At 55.9% G+C, this 24,773-nt stretch overlaps 1 protein-coding gene across 1 annotated transcript; it reads left to right on the top strand.

The window, feature by feature from the left end:
• The first annotated feature begins 3,496 nt into the window (after positions 1–3,496).
• On the top strand, positions 3,497–24,382 carry LOC129035765 (receptor-type tyrosine-protein phosphatase V-like). Its single transcript, XM_063649382.1, is given in 35 exon segments — positions 3,497–3,627; positions 4,143–4,191; positions 4,366–4,644; positions 4,835–5,104; positions 5,303–5,566; positions 6,706–6,726; positions 6,729–6,959; positions 7,061–7,306; positions 7,464–7,672; positions 7,674–7,740; positions 9,640–9,912; positions 12,208–12,459; positions 12,679–12,942; positions 13,267–13,548; positions 13,925–14,065; positions 14,342–14,552; positions 15,542–15,609; positions 16,832–16,958; positions 17,073–17,117; positions 18,251–18,344; positions 18,507–18,597; positions 18,706–18,863; positions 19,560–19,940; positions 20,637–20,759; positions 21,370–21,530; positions 21,657–21,792; positions 22,159–22,226; positions 22,355–22,442; positions 22,549–22,627; positions 22,717–22,793; positions 22,939–23,065; positions 23,204–23,322; positions 23,428–23,591; positions 23,938–24,073; positions 24,323–24,382. Coding segments are annotated over 35 exon segments (5,418 nt in total). The 5' UTR covers positions 3,497–3,570.
• Positions 24,383–24,773: the final 391 nt, after the last annotated feature.

Here is a 24,773-nt window from a genome sequence, read left to right as displayed (position 1 = left end):
ATGCACAGTGTCAACCCACACATGACCAGCCCCTCTCCTGCTCTCCCATGGCCTGGTCAGGGGGACCTAGGCCTTCCCCCACTCCCTGGCCACCTTCCCCATAGTATAGGCAGCAGGGGGAGTGGGCGGCTTGGCTGTCCTGAGTCACCCTGCCTCTCTGCTGCCCGGTGATTATCTTCCTCCAGTGTGGGGGCTGCCCAAGGCCTAGCTTCAGGCTGTGGGAGAGCAGGGAGGGGCCGGAAGAGCGCTGCCTGGGACAGCTGTAGGCCAGGCCAGTTCACATTTGGAAGCCAGCACTCCCGGACCTGCCCCTTGCTCTCTCCTCTACCTCCCGGCTGGCTCTCCCCAGAAGGAATCAGTAAGGTGCCCTGAGACCTCAGGGTAGCGGGGGGGGGAAGCCCAGGGGTTCTCTAGGGAGAGGATGTGGGTTTGTCTGTGGGGGTGGTTGCTGGGGAGGAGATACAGCCCTTGTGGTACCTTTTCTTTTGCTGAATGGAGATGTTTGGGCTGGGGAGGCTGCTGCTTATTTATTTTATTTTATTTTTTTGAGATGGAGTCTCACTCTGTCACCAGGCTGGAGTGCAGTGGTGCCATCTCAGCTCACTGCAACCTCCAGCTCCCTGGTTCTAGTGATGCTCCTGCCTCAGCCTCCCGAGTAGCTGGGATTACAGGCACGTGCCGCCACACCCAGCTAATTTTTTGTATTTTTAGTAGAGACGAGGTTTCGATATTTTGGCCAGGATGGTCTTGATCTCCTGACCTCGTGATCCGCCCACCTTAGCCTCCCAAAGTGCTGGGATTACAGGCATGAGCCACCACGCCCAGCTTATTTATCAGAACCTCTAGGGGCCCTGTCTCCCTGTCCCCTAGGCTGCGCTGGGGGCTGGCAGCTGTGCATCTTAGGGCCAGGTGCCTCCTCAAGGCTCCGTCCAAAGGACTAGCTATGGAGTCTGTGCTGGGCCCCGCAGGCCTCTTTTTTGTGGGGACTCTTGAGCAGGTTCTGACACACTCTGCCTTTACCTAGACCTGTGTCCTGTGTGTCTCTTCTCCTTAGATTCCGAATTAGGGCGCCTCCACCCCGCCTCTCCCCTTTTTGGTTGCTGATCAAGGCTACCAGAAAGAACAGAGTGAGATGTCCCCAGGTGAGGTGGGATGAGGGTGGGATGAGAAGGTACGATGTTTCCGCCACCTCTTGGCCAGACTGGGACCTCTTCCCTTTCACATCAGTTTCCCTGGCTGCAACCTTCCCCTGCCCCCAGCCCCCGCCTTTCAAAAGAGCACATATGCGCAGGCGCACACACGGCCTGGAAAATCTCCTGAGTCTGCAGTGCTGAGTTTCCAGGCCCCCATCCAGGGGCCGGGTGGGCGGCTCTGAGGTTTGGGGCTGGGTGGAGCGGGGGAGGGGCAAGCAGCCCCTGGCTGTGGCCTGAGCAGGGAGCTGGGCTGAGCTGGTCTCTGAGGCAGGCTTGTCCTCCCTGCTGGGGCAGGCCCAGGAGAATCCAGCTACCACAGAGGCTGCGTTGGTGTTCACACTTCTATACCTGTGTGTTTTCCACACATCCCCTCTCCCCACTTCCTGAGTTTGTTCTGAGTCCTGGGCTTCACTCCCAGAGCCCAAAGCCTTTTCTTCCATTCTCCCTCCTATCCTCAGCTGTCTGTAGGTGGGAGCACCTGGGTGAGCAGCTCGGGGTGACTCACGGGCTCTAGTCAGGAGTAAAGCAAAGCCCCAAGTTCATTATCTTTGAGGCCAGGCCTCAGGCAGGCTTGCCTGGGTTCCAGCAGTGCCCAAAGCCTGTTGGGGGTTGGGAGGGGGCAGGGGAACCAGGATGGACGCTGCTGATTCGGGGAGAGGAAGTGGGGGAAGGCAAGCAAAAGTCCCAGGTACTTGAATTGCTCCTCAGAGGATTCCCAGCTGAGAGGACCCCAATTTGGGAGGTTTGGAGCAGGGTCCACCATCTCTGTTCTATGGAGTCCAAAGTCCCAGGTTCAAGCCCAGCTTCTCTGTTCACACACTTGGGCACTTCCCTTCTCTGGTCATCAGCTTCCTTATCTGGCAGTGATGAGGTGGGACCAGAGGAGGCCCAAGGGCCAGGTGGGCTCTAGATCTACAATTGCTGTGACTCAGGAGCCAAAGGATGTGCTTCTGTCCACAAGAGCATGGTACCACATGGATATACAAAAGGAGACACACACTCAGCTGGTCATCCACCAAGGACACAGGAACACACATCCACATGGTGTCACCAAGACCACACGCACCCCTACGGAAAGACTATCTGTCTCGCACTCAGTGACGGAGTCAGCAGACACTGTGCCCCTCCTCCAGAGCCAAGGAGTGGGACAGCCAGCTGCAAACGTGTCCATTTGCAGAGCCACCTCTCCTCTTGGTCTTCCCCAAGAGCACAGGACACTTTCCTCCCTGGAGAGCTGAGGGCTGGGAGTGGGCTACAGGTAGGGGAGGCATTAAGGAAGGAGACCACTACTACTCCTGTTGCCCTCCCTCCTCCCCGCACCTTGCCTAGTTCACAAGACAGGAGGAAAGAGAGAAAGCAAAAAGTTGGAAAGAAACAGAAGTAAGATAAATAGCCAGACAACCTTAGCACCACCACCCGGCCCTAGGAGTTAAAAAAGTAATAATAATAATATCAACCCCTGACCTAAACTACTTGTGTTATCTGTAAATTACAGACATTGTATGAAAAAGCATGGCAAAACTTTCTGTTCTGTTAGCTGATGCATGTAGCCCCCAGTCACGTTCCCCACGCTTGCTCAATTCATCACAACCCTTTCACGTGGACCCCTTAGAGTTGTAAGCCTTTAAAAAGGCCAAGAGTTTCTTTTTCAGGGAGCTCGGCTCTTAAGATGCAAGTCGGCTGACTCTCCCGGCTGAATAAACCTCTTCCTTTTTTTTTTTTTTTTTTTTTTTTTTTTGAGACGGAGTCTCACTCTGTCACCCATGCTGGAGTGCGGTGGCACGATCTCGGCTCACTGCAAGCTCCGCCTCCCGGGTTCACGCCATTCTCCTGCCTTAGCCTCCCTAGTAGCTGGGATTACAGGCGCCTGCCACCATGCCTGGCTAATTTTTGTATTTTTAGTAGAGACGGGGTTTCACCATGATAGCCAGGATGGTCTCGATCTCCTGACCTCGTGACCCGCCCGCCTCGGGCTCCCAAAGTGCTGGGATTACAGGTGTGAGTCACCGTGCCCAGCCTCTTCCTTCTTTAATCTGGTGTCTGAGGAGTTTTGTCTGCAGCTGGTCCTGCTACAGCATCAGGAAGAGGTGGGCTTGTCTGCAGCCTGAGAGTCACAATCCCCTTCCACCTTCTGGGCCTGGAGCCAGTCTCCGCCTCTCTCCCTTCAAGAGCCTTGCCAAGGCTGGAGAGATGGGGGGTCAGGCTCTGGGGCTAAGAGGCAGCCCCTTGCTTTTGCTGCCTGCTGCCTGCTTGTGCTTGAAACTCTGCCCTTCCCACCCATGCCCACCGTCCTTGCCTGCCAGCCAGCAAGGCAAGGGAGGCCAAGGGACTGGCTCCTCCCCTTGCTGCCTCCCAACTTTACTCTGCAGCTATCAGGATGAGGCCCCCAATCTTGTTTGCTGCCCTGCTCTGGCTCCGGGATTTTCTGGCAGAGGTAAGGTGGGCATGTGCGGGACAGGCCAGTGGGTGGGGTCCCTGCTGTCCAGGGCGCATCCAGGCCTCCCAACTCTCCTCGGGGCCCCACAGCTGGTCTGCATTAGGCGAGGAGAGGCCACTCCCTTTCCACCAGGGCCAGCATGTGGCGCAGCGAGCAAGAACAGATTGCTCCAGCCTGCCTGGAGAACAGATGCGCCGTGGGCATGCCTCTGGGAGATGCCCCTTGGCCATGTGTGGGGCTGTCAGACACGGCAACAGAGCCTTCTCTTAGACCCTGGCCCTGCCCCACCACCCAAAGTGCTGGGATTACAGGCATGAGCCACCGCGCCCGGCCTCTTCCTTCTTTAATCTGGTGTCTAAGGAGTTTTGTCTGTGGCTCGTCCTGCTACAGCATCAGGAAGAGGTGGGCTTGTCTGCAGCCTGAGAGTCACAATCCCCTTCCACCTTCCACCAGTAGCCTTCCCAGAGGCCTCTGTCCATTTCTCCCACTCTCTGCCTCCTTTCTTCCTGCAGGAGGAAGCATGCCCCTCCCTGGAAGGGAGTCCAGGCAGGGAGAGTGCAGGTAGGTGTCTTCAGCGGGAGAGGGAGTTTTGGGGGTGAAGAGTCGGGGGTGTGGGGCCAATTTTTCCACACCAGATCCTGCCTCTACCCTGGCTTTTTCTTTTTTTTGGCCTTCCATTCTTCTTTAAGGCAGAAAGGCTGTTAGTGGGTTCTGAAACCACCTCCTTTTCCCCAGGCCCACCCCTGAACGTGAACATCACCAGCCAGGGGAGACCTACTAGCCTCTTTCTGAGCTGGGCAGCCTGGGAGCCAGGCGGATTCACCCATGCCCTCTGCCTCACACGTCTGAGCCCCCTCAGCTCTCCTGAAGGGCAGCAGCTCCAGGCCCACACCAATGCATCCAGCTTTAAGTTCCAAGATCTGGTGCCAGGGAGTCGCTACCAGCTGGAAGTGACTGCCCTGCAACCCTGTGGGCAGAATGTCACCATCACCCTCACTGCTCGCACTGTATGAGGCCTGCAGGCTGAAGGGGCGGGGGCGTTGCCTGGGGTTGGGGCAGGAGGTGGCTGCCCTGGAGTGCTGGCAGGGAGCGCAACTTCTCGGTAGACCATGTCTAGTACAGTGACCCATTTAGGAGCACTACAGGCAGAGGGGTGATGCCCCTGTGGCACTGACCTTGGTGTCTCTCTCTTCCGCTGATGCAGCCCCGTCAACTGTCCACGGACTGCAGCTCTACAGCCCCGGGAGCCCATCCAGCCTGGAGGCCTCATGGGGTGATGCCCCCGGGGAGCAGGATGGCTACCGCCTTCTCCTCTACCACCTAGAATCCCAGACATTGGCACATAATATCTCCATGCCCCTGGGCACCATGTCCTACAATTTTGGCAACCTCTTGCCAGGTATTGAGTATATTTTGGAAGTAAACACCTGGACTGGCAACCTCCAAGCAAAAACCAGCCTCCGTCAGTAGACAGGTAAGTTGGGCACTTGGGCAAGGCCCCGGGTGGCAGCCAATCTGGGAGTGGTGGGAATGGTGGAAAGTCCAGAGCCTCATAGACAGCCATGTTCCAATGTGCCTGGGCTTCTGTGCTCCCTAGTGCCAGGGTCCCTGCCAGCATCCTGCTCCAGGGGCCTTTCTTGAGCCTGACATTTTCTCTCCATCCTTCCTCCAGCCCCTGTGTCTCCAGATCACCTGGTACTGCATACCCTGGGCACCAGTGCCTTGCAAGCCTTCTGGAACGGCTCTAAGGGGGTTGCCTGGCTCCACTTGGTGCTCACAGACCTCCTAGGTGGCACCAATCTGACTGCAGTATTCAGACGGGGAGTCTCCCATCACACCTTCCTTCACCTGTCTCAGGGCACCCCCTATGAGCTGACGCTCAGTGCTGCTGCCGGGCCCCATCAGGCAGTGGGGCCCAATGCCACAGAGTGGACCTGTGAGTGCCTGGGGGTAAAGGAGACACAACCGAGACTTTCCATCTCTTCTCTGTGGGTCGAGTAGCCAGGATACAACTGGCAGAGGAGGGGGTGTCTTTGGAGGCTCAGAGGGAGTGCACCTCCAGTTGGCTGGTGGTGGGTACCTATCTGAGGGGATGATGGTGGTGACAGTAGTTATCAATTGAACCCTTCTGTGTGCTGGACTCTGTGCTAAGCTGGACTCTGTTTTTGTTTTGTTTTGTTTTGTTTTTGTTTTTGTTTTTTGAGACAAAGTCTCGCTCTGTTGCCAGGCTGGAGTGCAGTGGCGTGATCTCGGCTCACTGCAACCTCCGCCTCCTGGGTTCAAACGATTCTCCTGCCTCAGTCTCCCGAGTAGCTGGGATTACAGGCAAGCGCCACCACACCCAGCTAATTTTTGTATTTTTAGTAGAGACGGGGTTTCACCATGTTGGCCAGGATGGTCTCAATCTCTTGACCTCATGATCTGCCCACCTCAGCCTCCCAAAGTGCTGGGATTACAGGCGTGCACCACTGCACCCGGCCTGTGCTAAGCACCTTCTGTGTATTGTTTCATTGAATCCTCAGAACAGCCCTATGTAAGTCATATTATCCCCATTTTATGGCGGAGGGAGCTGAGGTTCAGAGAGAGGAAACCCAACCTTTCCTGCATAGCCTGTGCGTGGGTGAGCTGACCTGAACCTGGGTTGGATGCCTGCAGAGCCCATGTTGGCTTTGCCACGGCTTCACTGACTTTTTACTTAGAGAAGCCCCGTTGTGCAGTGGTTGAGGGCAGACAAACCAGCCTGCCGTGTTCTGAGTTTTGTTTCTGCCACCCAGTGGCTATGCATCTCTGGACAAGTGTTTACCCTCCTTCTGTGTTAGTTTCCACATGTGGTATTCAGAACCACGCTGGCAGGTGCACATTTAATCACTTGATGTGTTTATTTCTGTTATTGTCCGTGGCCAGATGGTAGCAGCCAGATGCCGGTGTTCATCCAGAATGTGGCAAGTGGTGGCTGCTAACACTGGGACAAGGCATGGCCCAGTGCATAGAGAACGAAGCCGGCACAGAACCAGTGGGATTTCTCCCCTCTGCTGTTTAGGTCTTCCTGCACATATTTCTTTATTTTCTCAACAGATCCCTCTGCCCCCCTCGACCTGGTTTGACTCTCCTGCCCGCCAAGCTCTGGGCAAGCTGAAAGGTAGGGCCAGGTGCGCGGGATGGCTTCCTGCTGAAGTTAAGTGGGCCAGTGGAGAAGAATATCACTCTGGGCCCTGAGGCCCACAATGTCACATTCCCAGGGCCCCTGCCCACTGGGCACTATGCTCTGGAGCTGAAGGTCCTAGCGGGGCCACATGACGCCTGGGCCCAGGCCAGTGCCTGGCTGGATGGTGAGTCCCTGTTGGTGGGGAGCAGGGCAGGATCCTGCCCAGGGGCATCTGCATCCAGAGGTAGGTGGGGCCTCACTCTCCGGGGCGTGTCTTGCCTCCAGATTCCGCAGCCAAGTCCAGACAAGGCAGTGGTGCCAAGTGGCAGCCGGACAGGCTGGAGGCCTTCAAGGAGCCCGGGAGACGGGCCCTGCTCTACACAGAGGGAAACCCGGGCCTCCTTGGAAACATCTCTGTGCCACCTGGTGCCACCCACATCACCTTCTATGGGCCGGTGCCTGGGGCCCGCTACTGTGCGGACATTGCCTCATCTCTGGGAATCATCACCCAGAGCCTCATGGGCCACAAAAGTGAGTGCCAGCCACTGTGTTCCCTGGCCCTGCAGCTGGAAGGCCTTGCCAGGGGAGGGAGGTCAGAGCAGGGAAGAGACTCAGAAGAGCTGGGCAGGGGGCACCAAAGGGATGCAGGCAGTGTATGGACCCCTCACCAAACTGCCCTTCTCTTCAGGTCCCCTGGCACCACAGTCCCTGGAGGTTATCAGCAGGGATGGCCTCTCTGACCTGGCCATTGGCTGGGCCCCAGCACCAGGACAGTGGGAAGGCTACAGGGTCGCTTGGCACCAGGAGGGCAGCCAGAGGTCACCGGGCAGTCTTGTTGACTTGGGCCTGGACAATTCCAGCCTGACTCTGAGGAGTCTGGTGCCGGGCTCCTGCTATTGCCATGTCAGTGTGGGCCTGGGCGGAGAACCTTGGCTCCAGCGTCCAGAAGATCCACCCCTGTACTTGTGAGTTCCTGGCTGCAGCCTGTGGGAGGCCAGCCCCAAGTGGTGGGCTGGGGGACTGGCATCCTCTACTCTGCACTTCTGTGTGCCATATATATATATATTTTGAGATGGAATCTCGCTGTGTCACCCAGACTGGAGTGCAGTGGCGGGATCTCAGCACACTGCAACCTTCAACCCCTGGGTTCAAGTGATTCTCCTGCCTCAGCCTCCTGAGTAGCTGGAATTACAGGCGCCCGCCACCTTGCCTGGCTAATTTTTGTATTTTTATTTTATTTTTTTAGTAGAGATGGGGTTTCACCATGTTGGCTAGGCTGATCTTGAACTTCTGACCTCAGTCTGTTTACCTCGGCCTCCCAAAGTGCTGGGATTACAGGCATGAGCCACTGTGGCTGGACTGTGTGCCATATATATATTATATATATTTTATTATATATATAATATATATATAATATAATTTATATATATTTATATATTTTATATATATATAAAATATATAATATAAATTATATTATATATAATATAATATATAAATAAATAAATATATTATATATATTATAATTTTTATATATAATATGTTATATATAAATATATATAATATAATATAAATATATATATAATATAAAATATATATATTTTATTATTATTTTTTTTTTCCCAAGACAGAGTTGCTCTATCACCCAGGCTGGAGTGCAGTGGTGTGATCTCGGCTCACTGCAACCTCCGCCTCCAGGGTTCAAGCAATTCTCCTGCCTCAGCCTCCCGAGTAGCTGGGGTTACAGGTGCCTGCTACCACACCCGGCTAATTTTTGTATTTTTAGTAGAGACGGGGTTTCACCATGTTGGCCAAGCTGGTCTCGAACTCTTGACCTCGTGATCTGCCCGCTTCGGCCTCCCAAAGTGCTGGGATTACAGGCGTGAGCCATCGCGCCCGGCCTTGTGTGCCATATTCTTGACTCAGAAGGCCATGACTACAAGATGAGGCCTTTCATGAATCTATTTGCAAGCACTTTCTACCTCCTTCCATCTGGTTGGCTATATACCCACCATCTATCCACTGTCCATCCATCCATCTATCCATCTACCATCCGTCCATCCATCCCACAATTATTTAATGAAGGACTCCCATTTTCTTGGCATGAAACCAGTTGCTGAGGCCAAAAATGATGAATAGTCCTCAGTGCCTCAGGAAGACAAGTAAACAGATGGCATATATATATATATATATATATATATATATATGTATATATATATGTATAATTTTATATGTCATAATGCCTGTTAATGCACTAATTGGAATGTGCATAATATATTAGCTTGAACCATATGAAACTCCATTCCTATTGATTAAAACGACTGAATCTCAGGAATTTTATGTGGTTCAGTCTAATCTTTTAGGACTCACAGAAGGGAGACCTGCTTAAAAAGTCAGAGGAGGTTTCCCGGAGAAGAGTGAACTGAGTGAGAGCAGGCTGGTGGGGGGCAGGGTGGGGTCCTGCCCAGGGTCATCTGCTGGGGCTGGGGAGGATGGGTGGAGAGGACCTTAGCAGGAGGCTAAGCGTGCACCAAGGTCTACAGGCCAGAGACAGACTGAACGGGAACTGAACGTCAGCAGGTGAGCTGGAGACCGGGGCCCTAAGAGGTGTGACAGGGTTGGCGCCATGCCCTCAAGGGGCGGACAGTCAGGGAGGAAGCGGGCAGCAGGTATCTGGGCAAGCATCTGTTTAAGAGGGTTTCCTGGGAAGGAAAGGAGGGTGGCCTTTGAGCCCTGTGGAAGCAGGAGTTTTAGGTGGGGAGGGCTGGTAGCTTCCTGGGGACTGAGGAGATGGGTGTAGCTCATGGGGAGGAGAGGCAGGGGATTTGGGTGACTCCACATCTGTTTTTTCCTTGTCCTTCCCCCAGTCCCTGCTCCTCCTGCCAACTTGAGCCTAAACCTTGCCACCCAGCCTCCTGCCCTGAGGGCTTCCTGGAGTCCCCCACCAGTGGGGAGGGATGGCTTCCAGGTGCAGCTTTATAGCCTGAGGCCTCTGACTCTGGAAAGGGAGGAGACTCTGGCTGCAGAGGTCCAGAACTTCTCCTGGGCCTAGCTGTCACCAGGCACCGAGTTCCTGGTGCAGCTGGCCACCCTGCGGGGGCTGGATCAGAGCAGCAGCACCAACGCCACAGGCTGGACACGTGAGTGCCTTCTGATGGCCATCCCCTACTGTGCTCCTTGGATTCCCAGGGGGCTGCATGTCCCCTTGGCCTCTGTGGTCTTCAGGCAGGCAGCTGGGCTGACGGTGGGGCATGTACCAGCTTAGGGTTGTTCCCTCAGTCCCTAGGCACCAGGTAACTCCACTCCCCTCACTGGGACTCCCCCAGGGCCCTGGCCCTTTAGGCCTTCTAGAAGGTGGGCAGATCCTTCTTAGAAGGCGTTTGCTCACTTGTACAGCGGCCCTGGGCATGATATTCCTCATGCTGTCTCATGGCTGGCAGTAGGGATGTGGGTGGTAGTGGGCCACAAGTGGTTAATCATAACAATAGCAAGGCCGGGCGCAGTGGCTCATGCCTGTAATCCCAGCACTTTGGAAGGCAGAGGCGGGTGGATCACTTGAGGTCGGGAGTTTGAGACCAGCCTGGCCAACATGGTGAAACCCCATCTCTACTAAAAATACAAAAATTAGCTTGAGGTAGAGGTTGCAGAGCCGAGATTGCACCATTGCACTCCAGCCTGGGTGACAGAGTGAGACCCCCTCTCAAAAAAAATACAAAATAAAAATAAAATAACAGCAATAGGTAGCGTTTACTGGGCACTCAGCCAGGTCTTCTACCTGTGTGCTGTCATTAAGTCTCATAACACCAAGCCTAGGACGTAGTTACTATGGTTTTCTCTGTTTCACAGATGAGGAGACTGAGGCAGAGAGACAGAAAATAACTGGCGCCAGGTTCCTCAGCAAAGTGGGGAGTTGGGATTCAAGCAGGCAGTGTGACCAGCTCCATGCTCCTTGCCTTTACTCAAGTGCAGGACACGCAGTGAAGTTTTCTCCTCCCCGGAAGCCCTGGAGGCCTGTAGAGTTGGGTTGGGAAGCTCCTCTCACGAGGCCTGAGTCTTCCTGCTCTTTCTGCCTGCAGAGCCCTTGGTGGAGCTGAGGGATAGATGGGCCTCCCCACCCTCAGCGCATCCCTCCCCAATGTGGTGGCTGCCTCTACCCCTGCCCTGGGCCTCCCCTCCCAGCCTCCTCCTGCCCCTGTTACTGTTGTCTGGTTCCTGCCTGGAGTACAGGCTGGGAGGGAGCCGGAAGGAGGTCACCCTGGAAGTCAGGAGACCTGGGTTCTAGCTGGGGCTCAACCCCTAGAGCAAACCTTGGCCCTCTTTGAGCCTCAGTGTCCCCATTTATAAAGAAGTGTTGACTTTTGGGCCAGGCTCATGTGGCTCCTGAGTTCAAGTGAGTTCAAGCTCTGAGGGTGGAGGGGTGCTGCCTGGGCCCCCAGATACCTGCCTGTCCATCCACATAAGGGCCTTTTTTTTTTTTTGAGACAGAGTCTCCCCCTGTCTCCCAGGCTGGAGTGCAGTGGCGTGATCTCGACTCACTGCAACCTCTGCCTCCCAGGTTCAAGTCATTTTCCTGCCTCAGCCTCTGGAGTATCTAGAATTACAGGCACCTGCCACCACGTGCGGCTAATTTTTGTATTTTTAGTAGAGTTGGGGTTTTGCCATGTTGGCCAGGCTGGTCTCGAACTCCTGACCCCAAGTGATCCACCCACCTCGGCCTCCCAAAGTGCTCGGATTACAGGCATGAGCCACCAAACCTGGCTGCACATAAGGGTCTTTTTTTTTTTTTGAGCTGGAGTCTCACTCTGTTGCCCAGGCTGGAGTGCAGTGGCGCAATCTCGGCTCACTGCAACCTCTGCCTCTGGGTTCAAGCAATTCTTCTGCCTCAGCCTCCTGAGTAGTTGGGATTACAGGTGCCCACCAACACGCCCAGCTCATTTTTGTATTTTCAGTAGAGACAGGGTTTCACCATATTGGCCAGGCTGGTCTCGAACTCCTGACCTCAGGTGATCCACCTGCCTCGGCCTCCCAAAGTGCTGGGATTACAGGCATGAGCCACCGCACCCGGCCATAAGGGTCTTTAAAAGCTCCTTTGTGCAGGGGCTGGGAGAAGGGACACGGTTTAACACTCATGCTGCCCAGCCTAGCTCCGCCTTGAGAGGGGTGGGAGTGTGGTGAGAGTAAGTGATTAGTTCATCTGTTCAACTCAGGCTTAGCCTGGACTCTGCTGCCTGGGGTCAGTGGCAGGCCCTGCTTTCCAGTGGAATCCTGGGCTCACTGGACGCCCTGAAATGGTGTCTCTAGCCCCTGGGTGTTTCTTGATAGGGCCAAGGATGGAGGGAGAAATTGGGGTTCTTTTGGAGAGGGGAGAGCCAGAGATTTAGTGTAGATCGTTTCTCCCTTTTCTCCACACCCTCCATATCTTGCTCTCCTCGCAGGCCCGCTTACCCCTCCTCCGGTAAATGTGACGAGTGAAGGTCCCACCCAGCTCTGGGCATCCTGGGTCCATGCCCCCAGGGGCCGAGATAGCTACCCGGTGACCCTGTACCAGGCAGGCACCAGCACCATCGGAGCCAAGGTGGCCAGCACAAGCTTTTCGAGTCTGACTCCAGGCATGAAGTACAAGGTGGAGGTTGTCACGCAGGCTGGGCCCCACCACATTGCAGCAGCCAACACCTCTGGCTGGACCCGTGAGGCATGGGGAAGGCAGCGATGCAGGAGAGGTGAGCAAGGCTGACCCAGAGAGCCCCGGGTCTTCCCTCAGTGGTGCCCCCTTTAGCCCATTTTCCATCTCCACACCCCAGGGCCCTGCAGGGGTCAGCAGGCCCTGGCGTCAAGCATGAGGCTCTGAGGACTGGGGCTGGCGGCCTGGCTGATTGTTCTTCCTCCCTCCTTCCCTCCCTCTGTAGCCCTGCACACACCCAGTGAGTTGGTGTCCATGCATGCGAGCACTGCTGTGGTCAACCTGGCCTGAGCCAGCGGCCCCTTGGGGCAGGGGATGTGCTACACCCAACTCTCAGTGGCAGGGCACCTCTCCTGGGAGCACCCCCTGGTGCCAGGCCAAGCCCATCTCATCCTGAGGGGCCTCACACCTGGTTGCAGCCTCTCCCTGTCAGTGCTGTGCCAGGCGGGGCCGCTGCAGGCGTCCACTCAGCACGTGGTGCTGCTTGTTGGCATGCTGACGTCAGCGGCGGGGAGGACGAAGGTGCCCGGAGATGCAGGTCCGATTCAGGTGGGCAGCACTGCCCGCTCAACTCTGAGCCACTGCTCTCTCCAGATGGATGCTGCACCCACTCTGCTCTGGGTTATGCCCCTTATGCTTCTCCAGGTGGGCAGTCATGTCCAAAGATGTTTTTCCACCTGGCCGATATCCCTTTCCATGGGCATAAATGCCCAGTCCCTCTATGCCTGTGGATTTCAAGAGCCCTTCACCCAGAAGCCCTGCTCATGGGGGTGCACTGACCCCCACCCAATACAGAGCCTTTTGATTCCCACAGAGCCTGGCCCTCTGGAGGATGTGCAGTGCCAGCCTGAGGCCACCTTCTTGGCCCTGAACTGGATGGTGCCCGCCAGGGATGTGAGCACCTGTCTGGTGATGGCAGAGAAGCTGGCGGCAGGAGGGAATGCTCACCTTGTGTTCCAGGCCGACACCTCCAAAAATGCAGTCCTGTTGCCCAGCCTGGTGCCTGTCACTTTCTATCGCCTCAGCCTCGCCGTGCTGGGCAGGAACGGTCTGTGGAGTCGGGCGGTCACTCTGGCGTGTTCCACTTATGCCGAGGGTAAGCAGCTTCTGCTGCCTCTGAGGCCCCCTCAGTTCTGTGTCTTCCTGGGGATGTCACTCCTCTAGTCCTGGCTACCTGGGTTTTTCTCTGTTCCCCAGGGCCCAGCCCTTTCCTCTGGCCCTCATCTTGCTAGTTTGATACCATAGTTTTGAGCCTCGTGTCCTGGTACCCTAGCCCAGGAACCTTCTAGTCCTTATTTAATTATATCCATTAGCCCAAAGTGTTGGGATTACAGGCATGAGCCACTGCACCCAGCCTTGGTTCTTTAGCCCCAGGCACTGAGAGGCACTGGGGCTATGAAGGCATGGTCCCTGCCCTTGAAGATGGGTTGCTAGGCACCCAGTCAGGTCCTCACTCTCCTCTCCATCCCCAGCTTGGCATCCCCCAGCGTTAGCCCCGGCCCCTGAGCTGGAGCCTGGGACAGAAATGGGAGCGATGATCCCACGGGGTATGTTTGGCAAGGATGATGGACAGATCCGGTGGTATGGCATCATTGCCACCACCAACATGTCACATGAGTCCTGGGCCCAGGAGGGGATGGGGAGACCCTAGCCGTGGCATGGAGTAGGTGATGGCCGGGGGGTAAGATGGGGAGTGAGACTGGTAAGATGAAATATGTGAGGCTGGTGTCAGTCTCGGAGCAGGAAAGGGGACCAGAACGTTCTGGAGGAGAGTGCTGATATGAATGGTGGGTACATGCTAGAGAGAGAGGGTAGCCCCTCTGTGGCAGGAAGAGAGGCTTCGGCCCCACTGCCTACCCTGCTCTTCCCGTTCCCCACTCCTCTCTCAGTGCCTCAGCCTTCCTGGGAAGCCATCAACCACATGTGGCATGACCACTACTACAGAGGACATGACTCCTACCTGGCCATCCTGCTCCCCAACCCCTTCTATCCGGAGCCCTGGGCTGTGCCGAGATCCTGGACAGTGCCTGTGGGTACAGAGGACTGTGGCCACACCAAAGAGATATGCAACGGGCAGCTCAAGCCAGGTTCCCAGTATAGGCGAGCGCTAAGGCTGAAGGGAGTGATGAAACTTACAAGTTTCATTTGTGGTTTGTAAAGAAACAAGAGATCTGTACTGACTTATAAACAGAATGCATGTGATGGTCCATTAAGTTATTTTGACTGAGCTTCCTGGCAGACAAGGCAAAAACCTGAACACCCATCTGTTATGCGGTTCTTTTTTCAAAAAGGAAGGTGGAGTGTGTTGTTTCAGCTTGCCAGGGCAGTTCCCAGGATATCCAGGTACCTATTTTTTTCTTTTTCTTTTTTTACTTTCCTTTTCTTTTCTTTTTTTTTTTTTTTTTTTGAGGCAGTCTTATTCTGTCACCCAGGCTGGAGTGCAGTGGCTGATCTCGGCTCACTGCAACCTCTGCCTCTCAGGTTCAAGCGACTCTCCTGCCTCAGCCTCCCAACTAGCTGAGACCGCAGACACAGGTCATCATGCTCAGCTAATTTTTGTATTTTTAATAGAGACAGGGTTTCGCCATGTTGGCCAGGCTGGTCTCCAACTCCTGACCTCAGGTGATCTGCCTGCCTCGGCTTCCCAAATTGCTGGGATTACAGGGGTGAGCCACTGTGCCAGGCTCAGGTACCTATTTCTAGAGCTTCCTCTTACTCTCAGGCAAGGAAGATGGGGTTTGCTGTAAGATGGCAGATAGCATGATATGTAACCTCTGCCAAGCTTGTCCAGCCTGCCTTATTTTGTTATGGTTCTGTTCTGTTTTGTTTTAGGCTTTTAGCAGCCTGAGGCCATGGTTTTTAGTTTCTGTCTCTAGTGATAAGCAGACAAGAGGGATGAGGAAGGAGCTTTACTGGCCCAACCAGAAATGGAAACTAAGAACCCATGACCGCCTCTTCTCTCCCCTGGACACCCCTTCTGGGGAGCACTTGCTATCTGAGTGTCTATTGCTCATGACCCAGATTGCTGCAAGGGGCTTCACCTTATTTGCCTGCCCTTCCCCAACAGAAGGTCCTGTTTCTCTGCCCAGGTTCAGTGTTGCAGCCTTTACCAGGTACAGCCCTCCCAAGACCATTAACTCCTTCCCAGCCTTCTCGGGTAGGGTGGGCACTGGGCAAGGGCTCCAGCTGGGCCCTGGAGATGGGGAGGAGAGCTGGGAACCCTATTCTGTGGCTCATCACCAACCAGTAGCAGGAGGGACTGAGCTTAGACTACTGGGATAACATGTCCTGCCGAGCAGAGTGGGGAGACCCAGAGCCAGCGACGAAGGTGCTCTTGGCACCAGACTTGGCCTGGGCGAGCTGAGTGCAGGCAGGAGAGTCTGAGGCATTGCGGTGGTCTGCTGCTGTCCACACTCACGCTGCCCCTCTATACCCGGATGCTCCCAGGCCATCAGGGCTCTAGAACAGCCCTGACCAATAGAAATGTAAGGCAAGCCACATAAGTAATTTAAAATGTCTTTTTAAAACTATATTAAAAAGGTCAAAAGAAACAGGTGAAATTAATTTTAGTGACATTTTATTTAAACCAAAATATCTAAAATATCAACAGGTGACCCATTAAAAACACTTTTTTTTTTTTTTTTTTTTTTTTTTGGAGACAGAGTCTCTGTTGCCCAGGCTGGAATGCAGTGGTGTGATCTCGGCTCACTGCAACCTCTGCCTCCCAGGTTCAAGTGATTCTCCTGCCTCAGCCTCCTGAGTAGCTGGAATTACAGGCTAATTTTTGTATTTTTAGTGGAGACAGGGTTTCACCGTGTTGGCCAGGCTGGTCTTGAACTCCTGACCTCAAGTGGTCCACCTGCCTTGGCCTCTCAAAGTGTTGGCATTACAGGTGTGAGCCACTGCAGCCGGCCAAAAACACTTCTAAAGAGATATTTTACATTCTTTTCTTTATTACTATGTCTTCGAAATCTGGTGTGTATTTTACACTTACAGCAAATCATAAGTTGGAACTGCCACATTTCAAATGTTCGGTAGCTACCGTATAGGACACTGCAGTTCTAGAAAGTCCAGGAAACCAGGCCTCTACCCTCTTTCTTTTCTTTTGATGGTGTCAGGGAAGGGAGGTGTGGGGTCTTTGGGGCATCCTGAGGAGCTGGGGCAGGGAGGGGTTGCTGGGTGTTCCCAGTTCCCATCCAGCTGTTCCCCCAGGCAGCCATCATCTCTGTCCTCAGTTTGATATCTGGGACTACTAGGGTAGAGGGGGTTTGTCACTGTACCCTTCACCCAGAGGGTCCCAGGTCTAGCAGAGCTTGGCATGACCCCGCAGGGTTTGTGGGACAAGGCTGCTGTGTTCCACTCTTCCCTTCTCTCCACAGAGCCCCGGGCCAGTGTCTCCCCCGCAGCAGTGCCACTGCCGGTAGTGGAGGGCCTCGTGGTGGGCTGTGTCCTCACCATCTGTGCTGTGCTGGGCCTGCTGTGCTGGAGGCGGGTGAAGGGGCAGAGGTGAGTGGGAGGGAAGGCTGGGGGCTGGGGAGAACTTCGTGACCAGAGTGGGCCAGCTCCCTGCCCCGGGGACTGCCTCCCACGTGCCCCGCTGCCCCAGTCTCTTCTTTGCAGGGCAAGGAAGAATCCATTTTCCCAAGAGCTGACAGCTTACAACCTGCGGTGAGTGCATTTTCCTGCACCTCCCTGCCTTGTGGGGGCCATCGTGGCATTGCTGAAGCTCCCCTGGCCCCCACTCTGCTGTGACTGTGTCCCAGTCCGGGGGTTGCAAGGCTCTGCCAGACCCCCATTCTTCCTCAGCCACCACACCTCCCCGAATGCCTTTTCAATGCCTGGACCTCTCGCTCCCCACTCCTCTCTGCCCGCATGGCCTCTTCCTTCTCCAGATGCACTCATACATAAGTGAGGGCTTTCCAGAGAAACAGAACCAACAGGGTGTGTGTGTGGAGAGAGGAGAGAGGAGAGCGGGGAGAGGGAGGACAGGAAGGTGGGGGAGATGAGAGGAGAGGGAGAGACGGGGAAGAGAGAGATGTTGAGGAATTGGCTCATGTGATTGTGGAGGCTTGGTGAGTCCAGAAATCTGGGGTACACCAGTAGGCCAAAGGCTCTGGGAAGCATCTGGAGGCAGCCTGCTGCTGGGATTCCTTCTTGCTCAGAGAAGGTCAGTCTTTGTTCTATGAAAGCCTTCAACTGATTAAATGAGGCCCAGCCACATTAGAGTTTACTCAGTGAACCACTTTAAATGTTAATCTCATACAAAAAACACCTTCATGGAAACATCCAGAATAATGTTTGACCAACTTTCTGGGCACTGTGACCCAACCCAGTTGACACAATATTAACCATCACACATGCCTTCTCCAGTTCCCACCTTCTCCCTGACTAACCACGTAGATGGTATCAGGCCATAGCTCTTTCCCTCACGTCAACCTCCTGTGGGGCTGACATTAACTGAGCACTGGCTGTGCACAGGAGCCCTCCTCAGGACCTGGGGAGGGAGTCTGTGAGACTCACGCGTGTGTGTGCACATGCTTACGTGTCCCCTGTCCCTTCTCTGTTCTTCCACACTGGTGGTTTGCAGCCCAGGCTGGGCATTGGAGGAGCTTGCTGGAAATGCACACTGTTCCACACCCAGGGTGGAGTTCAGGATCTGCGTTTCCAACAGGCCCCCAGGTGATCAGGTTGTGCTGCCAGGACTGAGGTCCTCTGCTTTGTACCCATCACCCAGGGGAGGGCAGGGCAGGACTCTGCAAACCTAAGGCTAGGGGGCTACCCTCTCCACCTCCCACCAGGTGGACCCACCGGCCCATCCCTATCCACAGCTTCAGGCAGAGCTATGAGGCCAAGAGTGCTCACGCACACCAGGCTTTCTTTTTGGAATTCGAGGTAAGGCCTTTACCACCCTTGGGCTCAGAGGAGGGAAGACTGGGACCGGTCTGAAGGTCTGGAGGGAACTCCCAGTTGCACACTTGCTCCCACTGCCCCTCTCCTGGCATGGGGTGAGATGGGTCTACTTCAGCAACCAGTGCCTGCCATTGATCCCTGCAGGAGCTGAAGGAGGTGGGCAAGGAGCAGCCCAGCCTGGAGGCTGAGTACGCTGCCAACACCACAAAGAACCATTACCCACATGTGCTATCCTGTGAGTGCTGGGGGCAGGAGAGGAGGCATGGCAGAGGGCTAGGGCTTGGCATGGGGGCGGGGGGCTTCATGTGCCCAACCCTGAATGCACAGCTTTCACTCTCTGCAGATGACCACTCCAGGGTCAGGCTGACCCAGCTGGAGGGAGAGCCTCACTCTGACCACATCAACACCAACTTCATCCCAGTAAGGGCCACCGGTGAGGCTGTCCATGGGATCTGGGATCTGCTCGGGAGATGGGCTGGTTTGCAGGCCACACTGGCCTTCGTTAGCTGTAACAACTCTCTAGGAGATCACCAGCTTGGGCTTCATGAGCTCAATCCAGCAGGTGTCTAGCAAGGGTCTACTGTGTGCTGGGCTCTGTGCTGGGCCTGTAGGAGGCAGAGCTGAGTTAGCCACATTCCCCACCTTCAAAGGAGCACGTGGGCATGTTGTGTGACATTCACCACACACTGTGACAAGGGCTGTAATAGAGGAAAAAACACTGTACTCAGGGCACATGGAGGAAGGAGAAATTTCATCCACCTGAGGAATTCAGAAAGGCTTCCCAGAGGAGGGGACATTTGATTTATTGAAGGATGAGTAACATGTTGATAAGTGATGAAAGAGGGAAGGACATTCTGTTGACTGGAAGGAGCAGCCAGAGAACAGCCAAGCAGTAACGTTCAGGCAGTGTGTGTGTGTGTGTGTGTGTGTGTGTGTGTGTGTGTGTGTGTGTGTGTGTGGTGGGGGGTGCGTAGGGGTGAGGGAGTGGGGAGGTGGTGGGAGATGTAATGGGAAAGATAGCCTGGGGCTGAATGAAGGAGGGCTTGATTGTTAGGCTGAGGGCTTTGGACTCTATTTGGTGGGCAATGGGGAGCCATAGAAGATTTTTGAGCATGGAAGAAACGCAGTTTGGTTTTAGGAAGGTGACTCTGGGTGGGTGAAGAGGGTGGCCTAGGTGGGCTATTTAACTCATGTCAGTATCTTGTTGTTTTCATTAGGGTTTTTCTTGTCCCTTTGGGGTGGGACCGGGACGGGGTGGTGTCTCTAAAGTCAGCCCTCCTGGTTTGCATTCTGGGTGCACACGTGTTCGTGTGTTGCACACATGTAAGTGTGTGCACAGCATCCTCACTCCTGGAGGTCAAATGTTGGAAATCTGCTGTGTGCTTGACACCAAACATCGCCCGTTACCATGTTCCTGACCTCTGCCCCCTACACCCCAGGGCTACACCAGCCCACCCACAGGAATTCATTGCCTCTCAGGGGCCTCTCAAGAAAACACTGGAGAACTTCTGGCGGCTGGTGCAGGAGTAGCAGGTCCGCATCATCATCATGCTGACCATCAGCATGGAGAACGGGAGGGTGTGTGCCTTACAGGCTCCTAGAAAGGCCACCAGGTGGCGCACGTTCTCCTTGTGGGAATGGCCCCGTTGGCATCTTCCCGCAGGGAAGGCGGGGCAGACTGGAGTGAGGCTGATCAGGCCTGGAGGGTGGTGGAACCACCTCCCACCCAGACCCAGGATGGGGTGGTCCCTGGGATGGGGAGGCAGTGGGAGGAACCAGGTATGTAAGCTCCAGCTTGGCTTAGTTTCTACGAGCTTCTTGCCCTGGGCAGAGAAGGCACCAACGGGTAGGAACTGCCCAGGGCCGGTATCAAAGGTACCATCATGGACCCTTCCTTTTGATAATCCTGGCAGATGCAGGGCCCTGGGACACGCAGAGAGGCTGCCGAGTTTGTCCTCTTGCTGGAGCAGTGAGCCCAGGGCCGCTGGCTGCTGAATAAGGGCTGTTCTGTTTGGCACAGGAACCTAGTGGCTGACTCAGAATCCTGAGGGTCATGAGAGGTCTGAGGGCAAGGGTGCCGGAGCCCAGGCAAGGGAGAGCAGCTCCTGGAGGAAGGGAGCCTTGGAGCTGGGTCATTACAGAGAGCAGAATCCCAGCAGGGTGGCAGGGACCAGAAAGGTGGGCAGGGAGGGGTGGGACTGGGTAAAGCAGGGGGCGGCAGTGATAGGGCTGGGCCCACAACCGCCCTTCCCCTCTCCAACCTTCTGGTCCCAGGTGCTGTGTGAGCATTACTGGCTGAACGACTCTACGCCGGTCACCCATGGTCACATCACCATCCACCTCCTAGCCGAGGAGCCTGAGGATGAGTGGACCAAGCGGGAATTCCAGCTGCAGCACGTGCGTGCCCCAAGGATGAGGGTGTGGGACAGGCATTAGAGCTGAGACCCCTGAGAAGGTTGCCTCACTTCCTGGGTCCCTGGAGCCCTCTCTTTTGGAGGACCACAAGTACTCAGCCACCACCCAGGGAAGTGTGTGTTAGGGAAGGGGTAGGGAGGCACAGAGAAGATTAAGGGCTTATCTGAGGCTGCACAGTGAGGGAAAGGAAGAGCATGAGAGACGTGATGGTTCCCGACCTCCCCCATGCCAGCTCAGGGCTCCTGCCTCACCCCATGCCCCCTGTGCCCAACTTCCTTCCCAGGTTGTGCACTCCTGGGGCAGGAAAACCAGGGATCTGAATCACTCCTCTGCCCGGGCACCCTCTATATGCAGAGATTACCCAGGAGGCTAGAGAAGGACCGAGGGCTCAGGAAGCATCCTGATGGGGGAGACATAGCTGCCACCCTCAAGGAACACTTGGTCTGCATCATCCCTGCCCTTAGACAGCTGGGGAAGCAAGTGTGAGGTCTGGGCCATGGGAACCTGGAGTTAGGAAGATAAGGAGCAGCAGCAGGGCCCCTCTGCCCCCTTGTCCCCTTGTCCCCTTGTCCCCTTCCCACCCCCTTCTCAGGTTGTCCAGCAACAGCAGCGGAGGGTGGAGCAACTGCAATTCACCACCTGGCCCGACAACAGCATCCTCGAGGCCCCCAGCCCCCTGCTTGCCTTTATGGAGCTGGTATAGGAGCAGGCAAGGGCCACCCAGGGCATGAGACCCATCCTGTTGCACTGCAGGTGAGTGCATAGGGTGGAGAGCTCCCTGCCTGGCCTGGGGGTGCAGGGGGCTCTTGGACTGTGGGGAGAGCTGGGGACACCGGCAGCCCCTTCACCCATTCAGCCCCTCAGGGGCTGTCCCTGAAGTGTGGGCATGGGCCAGACAGGCACCTTCGTGGCCCTGTCGAGGCTGCTGCAGCAGCTGGAGGAGGAGCAGATGGTAGATGTGTTCCATGCTGTGTATGCACTCCAGATGCACCGGCCCCTCATGATCCAGACCCTTGTGGGGGCCCTGCAGGCTGGGCTGGGCAGCTGAGACCCTGAAGGCGTGGGAGGGAGGGGGGTGGCCACAGGGCTGCAGGAGGGACCAGGAAAGAGAGCTCATGGGGCACACAGAAGACCCTGGGGAGAGGGTTTCTAACACATCACCATCCTATCTGGGCTGTGCTTCCTATTCTGTGAAAGGGGAGGTGGGACGGGACCCTGTCAGCTTTGACAGCATGGGACGGTGGAGGGAGGGTTTCTCAGTGGCTCCCTCTCCCCTCCTACCGGATCCCTGCCTTGCTGGTCAGGGCCTGGAAAATCTCCCTGCAGGCCCCCCTCGCTCCTCACTCCTCGCTGAGCAGCCTGATGCCCTTTCCCCTGGCAGAGCCAGTATGTCTTCCTGCACAGCTGCCTACTGAACAAGATTCTGGAAGGGCCCTTCAACATCTCTGAGTAAGTCCCAGCTTCCCTGTGCCTCCCACAGGCAGGCTCCCTGCTCCTGTTCGTGGGCAGAGCCGAGCAGACTAGAACCGGGGAGCTGGGGAACCTTGAGTGCCTTCTCCCTCCAACCCCCCCACCAGGTCTTGGCCCATCTATGTGACGAACTTCCCGCGGGCGTGTGCCAAGAGGACAGCCAATGCCAGCGCTGGCTTCTTGAAGGAGTACGAGGTACACTTCAGGCCAGGAAGTGGGTGACAGCCAAGGACAGCCTTCCCCTGCTGAGCCAGCCCTGCAGTGGGACCTCCCAGCCTCATGGCACCCATCTCCTTCCCAGCTCTTGCTGCAGGCCATCAAGGACGAGGCTGGCTCTTCCGCACCCCTGCCTGGCTATGAGCAGGACAGCCCCGTCTCCTGTGAGTCTCACTGTGGACCCTGTGGAGGGGCAGGGGGCCAGTGTGGGCTGGGGGCCTCTGGCAGCTTCACCCTCACTGTCTTCCCTCAGACGACCGTTCTCAGGGGCAGTTTTCTCCAGTGGAGGAGAGCCCCCCTGACGACATGCCCGAAGCCTGGCTCTTCCCTGTGAGATGATGCTGGTTTTGCCACTATTTCCTGCCCTCTCTGATCACCTGTACTTCCCGGGCTGGGGCTGCTGGGGGCTCCCAGAGTTGTGGGCTGGTCAGGGGACACCCTCAGTCTCTGGAAGCCAATGAGCTGTGCTCTGCAGGGTGGGCCTTCTGGCTGTGATCATATGGTGCTGACTGGCCTCGCAGGGCCAGAGGAGCTCTGGGAGCTGGTGTGGCAGCACGGGGCTCATGTGCTTGTCTATCTGTGCCCACCCGATGCCATGGAGAAGATGAGAGAGCAGAGGACAGAGGAAGGGAGGCTCAGGAGTTAGGGCTGAGGATGGAGGCGGGTAGTTTGTGGTGCTGTCTAACCAGGGCAGGGGCAGAGATCTCAGGAAGTTGCCTGAGCAGCCCTAACTTGGTCCCAGCCACAGGAATTCTGGCCAACAGAGATGTAGCCCGTAGTCACAGACATGGTGATGGTGCACTGGGTGGCAGAGAGCAGCACAGTGGGCTGGCTCTGTACCCTTTTCAGGGTCACACATGTAGGTGTTGGGGCCACAGGGCATGGGATGGTGTGTGGGGGAAGAGTCCTGTGCGGGCTCCCTCTGCCCTCTCCAGCACCAATGCCGATCATGTCTTTGCCCGAGGGGGAGAGCAGGAAGGAAAGGGAGGTGCAGAGACTGCAGTTTCCATACCTGGAGCCTGGGCATGAGCTGCCAGCCACCACCCTGCTGCCCTTCCTGGCTGCTGTGGGCCAGTGCTGCTCTCAGGGCAACAGCAAGAAGCCCGGCACGCTGCTCAGCCACTCCAGGTGTTGCTGGACAACGGTCTTGGGGGAGTGGACACTGGAAGCCCCTCCCTGCCCCTCTGGCATAGCCTCAGATCTCCCTGGGCCCTGCTTGGGTTATGGGTCAAAAGGACACAGTCTCACAATGTCCCTGTCTTCTCCACACCCTACCCTGTCCCCAGGTATATGGTGGGAATTTACCGCCTCCCTCCCTGGGCCCAGGCTGGCTGGCTGACCAAGTGTTCGGTGTCCCTTCTCAGTCCCTGCGCCCAGGTTGGGTTTTTGCAGATCCCCGGACACCCCCGCCACATCCCCGGACACCCCCGCACACCCCCTTTAGGTACCTCATCCAACTCTAGGTCAGTTGCAGCAAGGGTGCAACCCAGCTGGGCACCTTCCTGGCCATGGAGCAGCTGCTGCAGCAGGTAGGGTCTGAGTGCACCATGGATGTCTTTAACGTGGCCCTGCAGCAGTCTCAGGCCTGTGGCCTTATGACCCCAACGCTGGTGAGAGGCGACCAGAGGCGACGGGGCTGGGGTGGGGGCGTGGGGGCTCAGCTGTGTGAAGCGGTGGGGTGATGAGGGAGCTTCTGCCCAGGCTTCTAGGCAGCACCACCCAGGTGGCCACCAGGTGGCGCTGTGGACCGCTGTGCGTTCTCCCAGATGGAGTCCTAGGGGTTGGGACACACAAGGGAGCCCTTTTCTGTTAGATTGGGGCAGGCAGGGTGAGCCTCCTAACCCTATGTCCATCTCCAGCAGCAGTATATCTACCTCTACAACTGTCTGAACAGTGCGCTGGCAGACGGGCTGCCCTGAGTCGGCACTGGTCACTGTGCAGGAGAGGTTTGTGCCCTGTGGGATGGGGACAGCATTCCTGACACATCCACGTGGGCCTGGGCTCCCCGGAAGGGCGGCCTCCACTGGGCCCTGTGCTGCAAAGGTAAAGGGTCTTGGAATAAAGACCTGTGGCCAAGCGTGAAGCTCAGTGTGTTCTGTCTGTCCATCCTCAGACCTGGGCCCAGTGTGTGGGTCTTGTGGGCAAACGTGGAGCCGGGATGGAAGCTTGGACCTGGAGTCTGGTTGAACTAGGTGACCTATGGCCCCTATGGTGTTGGTTTTTCCCCTGAAGCAATCCTCTCCCCGCTAATCCTCCAGTTTCTAAGTTTCCTCAGACTTTGGTCTCTCCACGTCTAGTTTCCTGTGGTGC

Source organism: Pongo pygmaeus, chromosome 1 (genome assembly GCF_028885625.2).
Source record: "Pongo pygmaeus isolate AG05252 chromosome 1, NHGRI_mPonPyg2-v2.0_pri, whole genome shotgun sequence".
Taxonomy (NCBI): domain Eukaryota; kingdom Metazoa; phylum Chordata; class Mammalia; order Primates; family Hominidae; genus Pongo; species Pongo pygmaeus.
This window is presented reverse-complemented; position numbering and strand designations above follow the sequence as displayed.